This window comes from Podarcis muralis, chromosome 2 (genome assembly GCF_964188315.1).
Source record: "Podarcis muralis chromosome 2, rPodMur119.hap1.1, whole genome shotgun sequence".
NCBI classification, from domain to species: Eukaryota; Metazoa; Chordata; class Lepidosauria; order Squamata; family Lacertidae; genus Podarcis; species Podarcis muralis.
The window spans coordinates 40,398,966-40,416,182 of NC_135656.1; the positions used below are offsets into that span (position 1 = coordinate 40,398,966).

At 42.5% G+C, this 17,217-nt stretch overlaps 1 protein-coding gene and 1 long non-coding RNA gene across 2 annotated transcripts; one reads left to right on the top strand and one right to left on the bottom strand.

The window, feature by feature from the left end:
* Positions 1-7: 7 nt before the first annotated feature.
* On the top strand, positions 8-3,728 carry LOC114590736 (uncharacterized). Its single transcript, XR_013391848.1, has 2 exons — positions 8-536; positions 3,448-3,728. It is a non-coding gene; the product is annotated as an uncharacterized LOC114590736 (long non-coding RNA).
* On the bottom strand, positions 3,093-16,723 carry LOC114590733 (cytochrome P450 2C23-like). Its single transcript, XM_077924312.1, has 10 exons — positions 14,072-16,723; positions 13,527-13,748; positions 10,452-10,614; positions 9,616-9,765; positions 8,560-8,720; positions 7,522-7,698; positions 6,501-6,642; positions 5,973-6,160; positions 5,011-5,152; positions 3,093-3,543 (listed from the first exon to the last, which is right to left on the bottom strand). Exons 2-10 carry the CDS (start codon positions 13,701-13,703, stop codon positions 3,356-3,358), a joined length of 1,488 nt encoding a protein of 495 aa, XP_077780438.1. The 5' UTR covers positions 13,704-13,748; positions 14,072-16,723; the 3' UTR covers positions 3,093-3,355.
* Positions 16,724-17,217: the final 494 nt, after the last annotated feature.

The window sequence follows — 17,217 nt, forward strand, 5'->3', positions numbered from 1 at the left end:
TTTTTAATTATTAGCAAGAGCTAGTTACTCATTAAAAGAACGTCACTCTGACCTGAACTCCGAGTTAACCCCCTAACCCTTGGAAATGTGAGATGTCGTGCATGGAGGCTGTGCACTGATGCACATTTATTGTGAAGTCAGCCAGGGAAAACATTTTCTTTTCTGGTGTCAGTTGAAGTCAGCAATACTGAGCTGGACAGACCTTTAGTGCAGTTTCCATTTTTGTGACTTTATGTTCCTGCTCATTTTTATACAGGAGTTTAGTGTATTGACATACCTACTGATCAGTTTGTAATTCATAGATGTGGCTCTCACCTGCTGACTGCTATGCATCTCAAGTAAGGCTTTCTTAGCTGCATTGCCCCATGTACGGGTCTGGCAATAAGCCAAGAGACTCGATTAGCGATTTATCTTTTTTCTTGCTGGGCATCTAGCTGCCCTGATCTTTCTGCAATGGTGTTTTCCCCCCCACTGACTTCACACTGTGGGACTGGAGAAGTGTTTCCTTAATTTGGCGCAATTGGCATTTAGCCCAGGTAAGTGAGAATATTTAAGAAAAGGTTTCTGCAGTGTCTGAGGCACTATTGGGTTGAGGACACTCTTTATTCACCTTCCATGGACTCTGCCTTTGAGGGGTGGGTCCTTGGAGTGCCTTTAGACTTGGCTTGCTCATTGAGGTGAAAAATGGCTGAGGGTGTGTGTCAGGGAACTGCCATCGGTACAGGAGGGAGAGAGGAAAAGCCGCATGGATTATAGAGAGCCTCCAAGGATCGTGGGAAGCAGCTCCTCTTCAACAGAGGAGAGTGACCACACCTCCAGTGGAGAGGAGTTGCAGGGCTCGGAGGAGGCGAGGCAGTGCCAAGACACCTTGCCTTGGCAAAGCAGGGAGGAGTGGAGTCCTCCGTTACCCATGCCTTCCTTGCGCAGTAAGCTTCCGTGCCGAGAGGGGAGGCGTAGACTGGGGGTCAGGAAATTACTTTGCTGGGGAAAGTTTAAGAACCGCCCACTCACGGATTCTTCCAGTGAATGAGCCAGCCACGGGAGAGTGGCGCTCTGGACAGATAAAGTTTATTTTAGCAGCTAAAGCAAGGCTTTACTACCAAGTAGGCAGGTAATTGCCTGCTTGCTCTCGTGCAATCGCTTGGAACCCTTACAGTGTGCATGTCAGGTGAACATACCAGCGGAAGCAGATTTAAGGAAGTGCAATGGGTTTGGTGACACTGGGCACAGAGCTTCCGAGATGCCACAGCTTTTATTTATAATGGAGCTCAAGAGGCTGGAGTGCCAAATTTTTGGCCCCTGGAATTTGAGACCCCAAGATCTGCCACTGACACCAGGGAGGGAGAACGCTTTCCAAAGCTTGCTGAATTACCACAGCATGTGGTCATAAACATGCCCAGGAGGTGAAATGGATATGTTATGTTTTATTATCACATTTTTGTATTGCATTAGATTGTTATAAGATGTACATTCTTTGTTTCTTCAGCTTGTATACTGCCTTGAGTATTGTAAGCTAGAAAGACGGTACAGTGGGGTAATCCATTCTGGGGTAATCTTTCTGCTTCCTGGAACACCACAAGAAATTACTGGGTAATCTGACCCATCACTCTGACAGTACCATGACCAGATGCAACATAAGGCAGTGCCAGAATTCTTGTGCAGAAGAAGAATCCAGTTTGACACAAGTGAGAAAACCTTCACCTGCTGAAATTCCCTCTACTACCCTACTATGAAAAACACAAGAGAGTTCTCACCTTCAATTCAGGACATTTTAATCATAACCTCTACATTTGCTTCTGACAAAACACAAAATAGATGCAAGTTCAGAAAGGTGGAATTTCTGGTTTTGGAAGTATCTACAACGTTTGTCATCTACCTTTTTCAGAAGCTGTTTAGGCTTCTCCAGGGTTATCTGGAGGATAAGATGAGGAATCTGATTGCATTTCTGCAATTGGCACATCATCTAGTTTTGCCCTTAGAGAGGTGGGATTCAGGCTTCTAAAGGATCTGTGACTTTTGCAATCTGACCAACACTTCTGACAAATGGAAAGAAAAACCTACAATTCTTCTGGACCAACATTGCCCCTTCACCTACTGCTCCTTCACCTTCAAAAGCATGGCGCTGTGCTCACTTCACTAGTTTTGGCAGCAAAATCACCACCTATTTGACTTGCCTTGCAGAGGTGACTCAGCCTACTGATCCTTATCATCATGAGTTCTTTGCAGTTTAATATTATGTCACAGTGACATCTCTGCAAGGGGCTTTGAACTGGCAAGGCAAGCTTCCCCCTCACACAGTGAGCACAATTTGGACAGTGAGTGCTTGGGACTTAGGCTCTTTTTGTGGTATTTGGGGGGGGGCACTACATAGAATTAGTCAGCAACGCATTGCCACTTCCAGGGGCTTTTTTAGTTAAAACATTTCAATGAACACAGCAAACACTGTGCTTTCCAGCTGCTTCAAGTGGCTGGAAATAGTTTTTAAGAAGAAAGGGGGAAATTGACAGAAAGCCCACAGACTGCCGTGTTAAAATGAAGGAGTGGGGGTGGGGTGAATAAAAATCATCATCCTCAGAAAGGTCTATAGACATGCAATCTGATTTGAATGCTTGTGTTCCAATCCGGGCATGATCATTAAAAAAAGAGAAAATGAAAATAAAATCCACTTTCATCCCTATTAGTAGTTGGGCGATATATTAATATAGCATCCAGTTTAAAATCTATATTGTGCTGTCGGTTTCATAATTTTTGACCTGGCAATATATTGTGAATCATGATGTGTGTGCGCACGCGTGCCATGCAAAATCACAATGGGGGGGGGGGGAACCATGAAGCCAGCCAATGCCTCTACATAGCTCCATCCTGATTTCAGACATTGTGATATATCGGTATATTGCAATATTTACCTGAGGATATTTTGCGATGTTGAAAGCCAGATATTGCCCAGCCCTACTTGTAGTTGAACTGAAATCAAGAAACCATGTATACTTGAGAGAACAAAAAAACCCCTCAATATAATCTGCAGAAGAGAGCAAATGTTTATAACAGTATATGAGGGGGGAATTAAAAAACACATACACACACTGCAATAGTTGATGATGTGGAACATTTTATTAAGTGCTAATGAGCCCATGAACAGTTGACTGGACATTAGGGATTGAAAGGTCAAAGGCTCTTCTCGTTTGCCATGCTAAGAAAACTTTTAATACCTGATATCTAGGGCTATTACCCTTATGTGAAACTGAGAGGTGTTGAATGAGTGAAGGAAGGCACCTCGCAGTACTCCTGTTCTACCTACTACAAATATTCTGGGAGCCACTGACCACATTCTTTCTGCTTATCTTTTGTCACAAGATCACATTGAACGTCTGGTGGCTTTCATTAGAGGAGAGACATTTTTAGCTCTGAACTCCGTAAACAAAGAGGCTAAATCCATATCTTTTGCAGCTCCAACCAGCTGGAAGGTGAAGTTCTGGAGCAGAGTACTGAAGAACAGGAAGAGCTCCATTCGCGCCAAGGCTTCCCCAACGCATGCCCGCTTCCCTGGCAAAGAAAAAGAAGGCACAGCTAACCAGTAACCCAAAAATCTACACAGTGCGCAGGAAACCTAGGACTCAGCTCCATTAGTCAAAAAAATAAGGTTTTGAATGTGTTATAAACATGCAACACCAGATGGTGGTGGAGAGCAAAAATCCTTTTCTATGCAATTAAATCATATAACAATTTAATTTCTGACTTATTTATAGCTTTATATTTCCTGTGTGCAGATACACCCCTAGTGAATTCATGCAATGTTGGTTTGGGGACTGGGAATACTAATGCAGCCCCAAAAATGCACTGCAGCTAGAGTATAATATATTGAGTCACATTATGGGAAAAGGTGAGGAATACTAAAATCAAGACTAAAACTAAGAGTAAGACTAAGACTAATAATATTATGATTGGCCTGACATAGAGATGGGGAAACATGAGATTCAGTTCACATTTAAAGTTCAGTCTATCAAATGCACCCTTTCTGAAACCATATGAGAACAGAAACACAACCAATCTTCAAAATTTTCACTTCTACAGATTTTCTGATGCAGTTCTCCAACCAAAGAATGGGAGGGATTTAACTTCATGTTTTCCAAAGATTCCAGTTTATTTATCCTTTTCTAGCCCCACACTGCACGCACAGTGACTCCTGACCCAGATGTACTTTAATTTTTTTCAAACAATATCATATGTTTTTGTGCCATCCCCTACTCACAGAAAATACCAGGGAGGGAAATATAATTACAAGACTTGCATGTCCAACCAGGGAATGACTTTATAGGTCTCTCATTTTACTTCAAATCACAGTGCTTTGTGAGAAGAAGCCTATTAGAAGCTGGACAGAGGGTACTGCCTCCTTTTAAAAAGTGGTGCATGCCATCAGCTTACAACAGAGTCCCATGTAATCCTTCAGGGAAATTACAAAACATGGGGTCTGTTGACAGTTCAAAACAATCCCAGCATCAATGGAAATGATGTTGTTTCACTTCCTTTCCAGAGATATTGTACAGAAGAATAAAAGGCTGGTCCTTTGTAAAGGTAAAGGCAAAGGACCCGACAGTTAAATCCAGTCACGGACAACTCTAGGGTTGTAGCGCTCATCTTACTTTACAGGCCGAGGGAGCTGGCATATGCCTGCATACAGTTTTCCTGGGTCATGTGGCCAGCATGACTAAGCCACTTCTGGCAAAACCAGAGCAGTGCACAGAAATGTCATTTACCTTCCCGCCACAGCGGTACCTATCTATCTACTTGCAATGGTGTGCTTTCGAACTACTAAGTTGGCAGGAGCTGGGACCGAGCAGTGGGAGCTCACCCCGCCGCGGGGATTCAAACCGCCGACTTCTGATTGGGAACCACAAGAGGCTCAGTAGTTTAGACCACAGTGCAGCCATATCTCTTTCCTTACACTGTCTCTTGAAAGAAAATGGAAATGGCATTGTTTGCACATAAGTTACCACAGGCTCATATAATTACCTGCCGAAAAGGCTATTAAGGCATCTTTCTTCTTGAACTGGCCTTTCTCATCCAAGAAATGTCCAGGATTGAACTGTTCTGGAGTCTCCCACTGGAGAGGGTCACGGTGCACAGTTGTGAACATTGGAGCAACAGCTGTGCCCTTCAGGGATAGAAAATGGCAGATTTACATTTTTGGTCTCAATTCATGACTATCTAGGAAATAGCCATACTATGATAAAATGATAAAATGGGGATGCTAACTTAGAAGAATGGGATTCCACTAGGGATGAGCGGATTTATTCTGTTCCACTCCTGTATTAGTCCTCAAGTACACACTGCCTTACATTCCATTCCAATCAATATGACCAGTAGAATTCCTTTTTAAAAAATTATGAAATTGGAGCATAAACAGCTGGCTGCATCTATCAGCTTCTTTCGGGGGCAGAGGGATCATTATAGTTCTGTTCTGTGACATTTCCACCAGCATTCAGTCATAATTCTGCTCCATCCCATCAGACAATTTCTGTTTTAAAACCTCACCAAACACTAGCATTTATATTCTACATCTTTTTGTATGCACTTTCCCCTAAAATACACATTTATGTACCCATTCTCAATCTAAAATATATTTTTGTGTGCTTTCTTCTGTGCTTCTGTGTGCATTTTCCCACTAAACCATTGATTTTAGTACACATTTTCCCCATAAAAGATACATTTTGTATGCATAGCTCTGTGAAAGACTAATTCCGCTGGTTCATTTTAAAATGTGAACCGAACAAACAATATTCTCCTCTATCACTAGTTCCTTCAGCTCATTTGCTTAGGCCAACAAAATCACTACTGATCTCCACTACTGATCTCCACTACTGATCTCATCCCTGCCTCCATGAGGGCAGTCCAGGGCCATTCATACAATCAGTTCCTAAAACTGCACCATTTCTTCTCCACAATTATCATGGCAAAATGCTGGGCCATCATACCTTAGGGAAGGTGAACCCCCTGAATTTGGTATCACAAGACGTTGTACGGGGAATGGTCTCATTAATTGATGGTGGGTATCGTAGAATCTCATGGATAACTGCATTGGTGAAAGGCATCCTCACACGATCTTCCATGCTAGGGGCACGGGTGGCACTCATCACCTCATCAATTTCCTGTTGGACTTTTGCTGTAATGAAAAAGACTCAAGAGATGTATTTCCTGGATTCAGATTCTGCTTCTCATCTGACAGAGTGAAAAACTTGGGCACTCTCCGACATCATGAAAACTCATGCAAACACAAATTCTCCTCTTGAGTGATTTCCACTCATTCCTCTGTGCCTTACCATCTTGTTGATCTCCTGCTGGACTTCTCCTGTAACAAATATCATTTGGAAAATGTGCTTCCAGAATTCTGAGGCCCCATCTCTTCTGGCAATGTTCCTACCCCTGGGCATAAGTGCCATTTGAAGACACCAGGGAGCCCTCAAAACCCTTCCACTTTAAACTTCTCTGGGGTATCTGAATACCTTGAATATGTGGCAGCTTAGCCATCACCATGAGGCCAGAGATCAAGGCAAAGCTTGTGGTTCCTGTCCCAGCCAAAAAAAGTCCAAACACTGTCATGACAAGGTTTTCGGTTCTGAAGGTGTCACTAGCAGACCTTTGTTCCTATGAGGCAGAGGGAAAGGGGGGGGGGGAGAGAAAATTGACTATAAAGAAAGATGGCAAAATGGAGACAGCTTAGCCTGTTCGAATGAGCATCATGGGTGAAATCCTGCACTCACCCCAAGAGGTGTTTAATCCAATCACATGTATTTAAAATAGAATTACTTTTGAAATATAAAGAAAAGCACTTGCATATCATTGCATTACAAACGTTGTGTTGTTTGATTACTGGAATGTTAGAGCTAACCAAGATTATATACAGTGGTACCTCTGGTTAAGAACTTAATTCGTTCTGGAGGTCCGTTCTTAACCTGAAACTGTTCTTAACCTGAAGCACCACTTTAGCTAATGGGGCCTCCCGCTGCTGCTGCGCTGCCACCGCGCGATTACTGCTCTCATCCTGAAGCAAAGTTCTTAACCCGAGGTACTATTTTTTAGTTTGTAACCTGAAGCATCTGTAACTTTAAGCGTCTGTAACCCAAGGTACCACTGTATATCTGAAAATATATGGGATCAGAAATTATAGGAGTGATGGCAGTAAAAAAAAGAGTAACTGGTTATGTATTTTGGTTTGGGCAAAGTAGCTGTCCATGGTACTCATATAGACTGTAAACTGAGTGAACCAATTTTATTTTTATCGTAAGCACTTGCATTGTTTTGTGCAACATTAAGCATAGACTTTAAAACTGGGCACAGGATACCTCAGCCTAATGAATAATGATAATAATTCACAATGCCTTGCAAGGAGTGGCCGAGAGAAGTTGCATGGGGAGGAGGCAAAGACAGAGGGGCACTCTGGTTGGCCTGGTATCCCTTCCCCACATGGACTAGGACATAACTGGGCACCCATGCCAGTGCAAACACATTTTTTGACCCACATACCTTCTCAGACTTGATAAGGAAACAATCAATATAGTCACGGATGTTCTGAGGATCCAGCGTCTGCATGTGTACTTTCACATTCTCACGGAAGAAAGCACACAACTCATCACAATCAGAAAAAATCTTTTGGTGCCTTCCAGGAAAGTAGTCCAATATTTTAGGGACAGCAGAGTACAGCTGAAATGAAGATGACACATCCAGCCTTAAATATTGGAAATCCATCTTTATATAGTATGCCACAAAGATTCTGGCTGAAAAGTAATGAAGCAGTTGTTGTTTTTAATTACTTATTTTCGAAATCCAGCAGGAACTGCTGAGCTTCTGGTTCATTTTACCTCATTCCTAAGAGCTGGGGATGATGGGGCTTCCCTTGAAGATGACTCAGAAATGTCAACTGGTCCAAAATCCAGATTACTGGTTCGGGTTCTGTTTAAGTTTCACATAACCTCTGTTTTAAAAAAGCTGCACACGTTGCCAATTTGTCTCTTGGCCCAATTCAATGTGTTAATATTAGTTTTTAAAGCCCTAAATGACTCAGGCTCCAACTACCTGAAAAAAATTATTTTTTCCTTTCCTGCAGACTTCCTCAGGTGCTAAGAGTGGCAGAGGGCGTCCTATGCCTCTATAGATGTACAAATGTGCCCTTGCAATGTTTACAATTATACTGCATCCAGAGGGAAATGGTGGCCAGGCGAATGGGGGGGGGAGCAATGGGTAAGTAAAAGGGGTGGGGGCAGGAAAGGAAAGGGAGATCTGCTGCTATTGGTGAACAACCCAGTTAAGTCCTCCAACTTTTCTGCTGCCTGCCCTGCTCAAGGGTCCAGTTTCTCCCCTGAAATCATTGGAACTTTGTGGTTGTGTTAATTTCCATCTCAACCCTGTGGAAGACATTTTCAGAACATTATTTTCATCTGATAGTTAGGCAAGCACACAGTTCTGATCCCTTCGTGCCATCATTCATACTCCAACAAGCTAGGTTTTGTTTTTCCTTTTCCTGATAGTGAGGAAAATGTTTGCAACTCAGAAGGAACAACCTACCAGTCCCAAGATAGTACGAAAAAGGCCAACTTCATTTTCTATAATGTGTTGGTGCTTTAGGAAGGTCTTGTCTGCGTAGTCAAAGCGAGTCCCAAAGATGACTGATGAGATCACATTGGAAACAGCGGATGTGATTCTAGTTGTCGGATCAAAGCCCTGTCCTGTAGGAGGAACCGAAGACAGTTAGCAAGGCCTGATGAAAGTGGAGCCCACCATCTTCAAACCCCAATACAAAATTAAGTCTAAAAACTGTTTAAACAGCTTGAGCCTGGTAGATTGCATTTCCATCAGTCCCAAGAACCAAATGTTAAAGAAATTAAAAGTAGTAGTAAAGTGCGCAGCTGTACCCCTGACACCGACTTGCTGTGAGGCCGTATCTGGGTCCACAAATTGGCTCCGACACAATATTCAGGGCAACCTGGGCAACACTCAAATTGTATCCAGTCCTAAATCAATTAGGGGGGGGCTGTGTTAATTTTTATTTTAAAACTGCAATTAAACATAATTTTTGGGAGGTGAGAGGCAGAAAAAAGAGGCACTGGGTTTCCTTCTCTCCCCACCACCGCCACCTACCCCATCCACAGTCCAAATAATCAAACCCCCCTTCATTTCTTTGCTGTAACATTCCACTTAATTAACTTATCTGATGCTGATTCTGCTAGCATTGCCTGCAACAGAGTTTCAGGTGGCCCACAAGGCCATGTTGACACTAAATAAAAATAAGCCCAACAACTTTCACTGAAACAATTTGCACACAGTGTGCACCCCTAAGAAGTGTAGGTAGATTCTCTCTCATAGGCATTACTGGATTAGTGGAAAATATTACGGTGGAAGTACAACACATGAGTTGGTGTTCACATGAGCGTGGAGAGAGTTGAAAGGACAAATGGGAAAAGCTTGCCTCTCTGCTGCCACTGAGCCTAACAGTCACATATTCTAACTATGTCAAAAGCTAACATACTATAAGTGCCCATTCCTATATTCAATTTAATAAATATCCTCTCCTTGCCCTGGGATAGTGCTTTATCAGTTTTATTTATTAATGAGCTAGATTACCTTTTGTGGCTGCCAATGCTTCCACCAGACACACAGCCTCCTCCTGCACCCTCTCAGACATGGATCTCTTCCCCATTCCAAAGTCTCTCAGTGTCATAACCGTGAATCTGCGCAGCTCTCTCCATTCTATGTCACTAGAGTTAATTATCCCTGGGGGGAAAAAGGGGTGAAGGTCATTCTGTCAGTTCTTGACCCAACAGGAACCAGCAGGAAGTTTCTACATGAAAAGGTAGTTCTGGTGCTTTCCACCTTAAAATTATATCCCCATTTGTAGTTACAATCCGGCAACTAATTGTTGCTCCCAAGAGCCCAGTCCCTTGTTGTGTAAGGGATTTTTGTTTCTTTGGTTGCATAAATAGGTATGTCCAGTGCCACATAACAAAGTAAATAACGGATGGTAAGAGACATGGCATCACCCCCTTGCCTGCCTGTAGCCCACACTGTTAGCTGCAGTTGGGGTGGGAAGGTGAAATCAGGTCACCCATGTTCAGAATGACATTTTATTGGCACTGGAGAGAGGTAGCAACGTATCCTGTTGCTATTTTCAGTTTGCAGACTCAATAAATGGTTGATGTTTATTTATTTTCTTAAGTGATTGCGTAAGGGACAGCTTCCCTGGATCAAAAAAAGCAGCTTCTTTGGGGGGAATTGATTTTCAAAAATGGTTCTTTGGAGAAGCAAGCCACAGAAAAAAATAATGCCTTGCTTGATAGTGTTTGTCTTTCTTTTCTTTCTTTCCTATACATGATGCTAATTTTCATGCACATTTTGGGGGACTGCATTACAAATCAAAGTAGAGCTAAACTATACATAAAAAGTAAAAAGAAATAGCCTACCGTGGCCTTTGGTCACTCGATCAATGATGGGGCTGTTAATACGCCCACCAAACGCTTCAGCATGATCCACCAGAGCGTCTTTTACTACATCAAATCCACAAAGCACGACCATAGGTTTGGGTCCCATCCAGATTGTGAATATAGGGCCGTATTTCTCAACCAGCTGAAGGCACAAAGAAAGTGTTATTTAGGGCACCTGCAACTTGTTTTGTGCGGGGTTTTGCAGGCATATGCTGCAACATGTTGCTGATGCAGTAACTGCACATTAGTGGCAGAATTCAGCTTTATTAGTTGTTCCCCAATACTTCCTCAGTGTTATTACATTATTGCCATCTGGAGGGATAATGTCAAGATTCAGGGAATCCTATCCCTCCCCCCAGTGGCAGCCAAAAAAGCAGATAAACAAGAAGAGGCCTTACCATGTAATTTATTCAGTATTCACACACAGAGAGAAAGGAATGTAGTCCCTATTAAATAATGGCATTACTCCAAGTAAATTCCAACCACCTCCATCTTTCTTATCCTACATCATCCCTGCGCCAGCTGATATGGGCTTTCTGCCTCTGAGCTTTTTGTTCTAGTACTCTCAATGCATGCCTAGTCCTGGGAGAGAGGGGCTCAGGAATGCTTTCCAAAGATTCTGAGTCTGTTGGCTGTCTCTCCCCCGGTGTTTCTTCTTCCTGCTGTTCCTCTCCCAATATTCCCCAGCATTTCCCCTCTGCAGTCTCTGAACTATGTCCTTCTGCAGACCACTGTTCTAAATCTATACTGTCCTCCTGTTCTCGGGAAGGTTCGGGGGGGGGTGGCTCCTACCATTCCTCCTCAGTCCAGACCCTGACAGGTACATTTGTTTATTTCATAAAATTTACATCCATACATTGTATATACTGTGGTGCAACAAAAGCAACACGCACCTGAACATTTGGGCTATAACAAGCTATAGGATTTGAACAGGAAGCTATGGGATGTGCACTGAATGGAACAAAACAATGTGTCCACTTCAGAACTTTTGCAAGTACAAACAGTACTGGAAATCGGATTGTGTATGATGACTCCAATGTCATCATGAGTACAAATAAGCATGAATGCATAATAAAAAGGACACCTGGATGGCTCCTTAGAGAATGGGCTGCTAGAAGGCTGTTCCTAAATGAGGCGAAACCACATTTTGAACTGCCTCCATAAAAGAAAGAGAATCTTGTGAAATAAATCTTATGTTCAGCCCCACCAACTTCATCAGGTATTTGATTCACTTTGCAAGACAGGCACGTGAAGAAAAGAAATTTAGCTGCCCCTTTAACAGGTATGACACTGCAATAGGTATCACATCATACATTTCAGTATGATCAACCACTGCTTCATATCTCTAAAGCATAACCATATAATTATGCCCAGGCCAATCAATGAACACGGGGGCATGCTTCTTGACATGCTTCCTGGTTCGGCTTCAGCTTGTTATTTATCACATTTGGTTAAAGGTAAAGGTACCCCTGACCATTAGGTGCAGTAGCGGACAACTCTGGGGTTGCGGTGCTCATCTCGCTCTATACGCTGAGGGAGTGGTCGTTGGTCCACAGACAGCTTCCGGGTCATGTGGCCAGCATGACTAAGCCACTTCTGGCGAACCAGAGCAGCACACCGAAACGCCGTTTACCTTCTCACTGGAGCGGTACTTATTTATCTACTTGCACTGGTGTGCTTTCGAACTGCTAGGTGGGCAGGAGCTGGGACCGAACAACAGGAGCCCACCCCGTTGTGGGGATTCGAACCACCTACCTTCTGATCGGCAAACCCTAGGCTCAGTGGTTTAGACCACAGCGCCACCTGCGTCCCTCACATTTGGTTACAACTGCCTTAAGTGATCTTCTAACAATTATGAGGATTACAGTACAATACTGTTATGGATTACAGTACAATTATTTACTCCCATGTGACCTGCCAACCACAATCAGGGTTTTAAATTCTTTAAGAGTCTCCATGAGTAGTGGAGAGCTTTTCACATGTTATAGGTATCATGCAGTGGAAGGGACAGGGCTTGGCAATGTGCCTACACTACCCTTTGACTGGGTGTGTTTACACATACAGCCGAATACAGCTAGCCTGCAACTTAATGGTTTCAAAATTCCATGTTGGAAACCACCCTGTGATCCTCAGATGATGAGCAGTATAGAAATTTAATAAATAAATGAAATGAAATGAAGTACAAATCTAATGTATATTACTGCTGCTGCTGCTGTGCTTTTTCTAAATGAATATTGCTATTTCATTTAATGTTCTCTTCAGTTAGGTGCCTCCAAACTGTCATTATTATTGCAAGATAAAATCTTGGGTCTATGCAGTTAACATAATCCTAGTGCAACAAATCCACTTTTTAAAAAAATGGACTTAAAAAATGCTTGTTGGAAAGTAATGGGGAAATGTATTGAAAAGCATGTGGTGAATAAATAACTATAAGCAACCTGCAAGCTAACCAGAATGAATGAAGAATGAATGAATGCTCATTATCATAGAACTGGCCTGTAAGCAAATCAAAACAAATGTGATATATATATAAATGTGAATTATAGTATTTTTCTGTCTATAAGATGCCCCCCATGTATAAGACGCCCCCTATTTTGGGGGACTCCCATTTAAGGAAATGGGGGAAGATGTATACAAGTATAAGACGCCCCCAAATTTTTGACATTATTTTTTATGGTAACTTCTGTTTAAGCTTTGTGGAAGCAAATCAGAATGAATGCTGAATAAACCAATTGTCTGGAGGGATCTTAAGTTGATTCAGGGAAGCTCTAAAGAGCATGCAAAATAGACACATGCCAACAGTAAACAAAACCTAGTAAAATCAAGTAATAAACAATACAAATAAAAATAAGGAAAGAGAAAGGAAGCAGAAATCTGGGCCCCTTCAAAGCATGCCTTTATTATAAGGAAGAATGGAAAAGTATATAAGCAAGCCAGGGAACAATTAACCTTCTGTCCCTCCTCTACACATTGCTTCATTCCAGACAATGGTTGTTTATGCCGTGCCACAGGGACAAGGGAACAGAGAGAAACCGCAATGAGAAACGGCTTTACCTTTGAATAGTTTTTGTTCAGAGGCATGACATCTTTCTGCAGCAGGTTCCCCAGGAAGAACCAGGGAGTGGGGCCTGGAGGTAGCTGGCTTTTCTCCTTGTACATTTTTAAGGAATAGAAAATGAAGATGAAGAGAACCCAGAGAAGGAACAGAGCTCCTGTTACAGCCACTTCCATCTTCCTCTAAGGCTCTTCTTTTGGTCAAATATATCCAGGAAACTACTAAAGAAAGACAAGGCGAAAACACAGCTGCTTATTAGAGCCCCAGCCAAACCCCAACTCCAACTCCAACCTTCTCCAAATAATCTTAGTTCTTTTATTTCCAGTATGTGTTCCACTAGGAAAGGTGGGTTAATCATCAACATAAGCTCTAGACCTGGGCTGAAAATAGGTTAATTTCTATGTCTTCAACATCAAGGTTGGGTACAGAATTACATGTTACGGACAACAATGTACATTTTCTTTAACGCAGCCATGAAATAATATTATTAAACCATAATATCCATGTTCAAACACCACCATCTTCCCATCACGGACAACCTCACATTTTTATCCATCAATGGCCATCCTAATGCTGGTAAGGATGGTAGGCCAGACCCCTCGGTGAGTAGATTCCTAGTCAGATCTGAGCTGGCATCTCCTGATTTCAACCAGCATCTAGAAGTAATTGCTCTACTTCACAGCAAATAAATTCTGAATATGCCACCAAGTTTTGACTGAAATCAAGTGAGCCACACACCCACCCTGAAAGGAAATATATAACTCTCCACTGCCTTATCTACCTTTGTCAAATGTAGTGCAGCAAATCATACAAAGACTGAATAAATTGGGAGAGCTTTCATGGCCAATGAACAAGCCGACCTGAAAGTCACATTGAGCTTGCCAGTCTGGATGAGCAGGAAGTGTGTTACAACACAGATAGTGAAGCAATCACCCTTGTGAAAAGAAGCATTAATTTAGACTGCATGGTACAAATAACCGATGTGCAATCGATATCTGCTATTGAAAACATTGTCAATATTTGGTGCGTTCATCCTTCATTTTCAGTCACGTTCAGTCACAAGTTTCTTACCTGATGCATCCTCTAGTTTGGACATAGGATATGGATGAAGGAAACAGAATATTTTTGTAGTAAGTTAATATATTTGAGAAATACTTATTGTCATGCCTGCCTCTAGAACATTTTCATATCAATTAAAAATTAGGGCTAAGCTTTCTTTGTGGAAAAACTCCTGAGTAATCTTATTGTGTGTTATGTTGCTATCTCAACAAAACATGTAACCAAACTTAGCAAAACGCTATGGTCCAACACACAGCCCTAGGGTCACATGTAGCCCTCAAGGTCCTTTTTGGTGGCCTTTGGCAACATTTGATGCCCCCTCCCCCAGCGCTCAAATTCCTTCCCAAAGTCAGGTAAGCAAGGCCCTGGGCTTTAGGAAGGAGGCATGAAGGCTGGCTCTGACAGGGTCCCAGAGTCCTCCTGTCTCCATCACAAAGCCTAGTTAGTGCTTTTCCAGCTTTGAAAAGGAAGTGAGGGGGCTCTAGAATGCTGCCAGAGCCTCACGCCTTGTCCTTCCCAAAGCCTAGCACCAGGCTTAGGCAGCATGAAGTTTGGTGGGGGTTGTCAAATTTTGGGCTCACTCGCGCCTGCTGTGCAGCATGGCAATGAGTGACCCATAGGTGCTGTGTTGAAGTAATCTAGCAGCCCACTTGCAATCAAAATTTGGACCACCCTGAAATAGAACAACATCATCCATGAACAACAGATGGGTAGGGGAAGAACTTTTCTCTTGCTGTGAAATTTAAATCAAATTGAAATTTAATCCAAGCCAGAGGAAGCAGAAGAAAGTTCAACATTCCTCTCCTTCAAGGGGTCTTCCCCTCAAAGGTATTCAAATTCAGCTGCAGAAAAGTTTTTATTGGCATCTATAGCATTAAGTAACAGGTAGAAATGTGCTCTGTTAGTTCTTCCATGCCTGCAGTGAGAAACCCTTTCAAGTAATTCAAACTTCATTAGGCACATCTTTTCATGCATTGTTTCGGCGAATGGAGGTGAGGGAGACAAGAAGCATATTTTGAGCAAAAAGCCCAAAAGGCGACTTCCTTCTCTCCACATTCTTCTGCTGCTACCCCACCCCTGACCCTAAGCAAGTAAACATGCTGATCTGGGCATCTTCTATATTATTATCTCTCACATTCTTGGTAGCTAAGCACAAGTCCTTGTGGCAACCCAGTTGTGTAAGAATAATCAGTCAAGAGAATAGACATATTCCTTTTGAGGGTGGGCGATAGCATTAAAAGTAATTTTTAAAGGCAGGAAGTAAAGACAGAAAGTACAGCATTTTACTTTTAAAAAAAATGAATTGGAACAGTTGTGTGGCATGACAACATGACCCAGAGACAAAAGCACAATTCTAAAAAGCCTATGATGACAAGAAAATATATCAAGATAGACAGTCCTTACAGACCCTCCAAGTTTCCCTATTTTCCAGGGAGAGTCTTTAGGATGTCCCTATTTTCATCAGAGAAAAGTTGGGGGGTATGGAGTTATGCAGCCCCTGGGTCATGGAGATGTAACTTTACAATCTTTAGAAGGCATCTGAAAGCAGACTTGTATAGTTTTATTATGTTTTTATATGTGTTGGAAGCCTCTCAGAGTGCAGATACTTGTCCAGGATGGGACACGGTTGCTCCACATAAAAGATTTCCTCCTTGCAAGAATGCTTAAAGCTCATGTGTAGATATGTGTGGATTTCTTGAGACACGTGTACCAATTAACAAATTTTGAGCTGAAGTGTGAGTGTGAGGGACTGGAAGAGCTAGTTTAATGGCACTTATTTATCTCCTAGAACAGGCATAGGCAAACTCGGCCCTCCAGATTTTTTGGAACTACAACTCCCTTCATCCCTCACCACTGGTCCTCTTAACTAGGGATGATGGGAGTTGTAGTCCCAAAACACTGGGGGGCCACGTTTGCCTATGCCTGTCCTATAACCACCAGATTTCTCCCAACGCCCCAATCCCACCCACACATAGGCCACCAACTCCAATCGGACCTGGGCCCATCAGGTCACCTGCAGAAAAAGGCATGAAGGCATTTATTTTCTATTTTTGGAATTGACCCTTCTCCTCCAAGAAATGACCGGGTTAAACTTTTTTGGAGTCTCCCAATGGTGAGAGTCAAAGTGCAAAGTTGTGAGCAGCTCCCTTCAGGGAGAAGATGAAGATTACAGTACACATAAATATAATAGGAAACAGCTTTCTTTCATAAAGAAAGAAATCACTGTCTCTTTTGTCAGAAAGTGATTTCTAAAACTGGTTCTCTAGCATAAAAACAAGTCGTTGCACAACATTCTGAAAAATCACCATGAATGGGGTTGAAGTGGAGAATCACCATATATTGTATCCACACTGTCTGGGACTTTGGGAGATCAAGGCCATTCAGGTGATGATAAGTCTTCCAATTTCCCTCTCTGTAGTAATCTGATCGATCCATGTGTGAAACACACCTGGGGGATAATGTAACCCTGGAATTCTGTACAGCACATTGTGTCCTGTGGTAAGCTCTCAAGGCTCTCTTCTTCATATTGTTGAACCTCATGGACAACAGCATTGGTACAGGGCATCCTCACCCTATCTTCCATGCCAGGGACATGGTTGGCACCTCCCACCTCTTCGATCTACTGTTGAA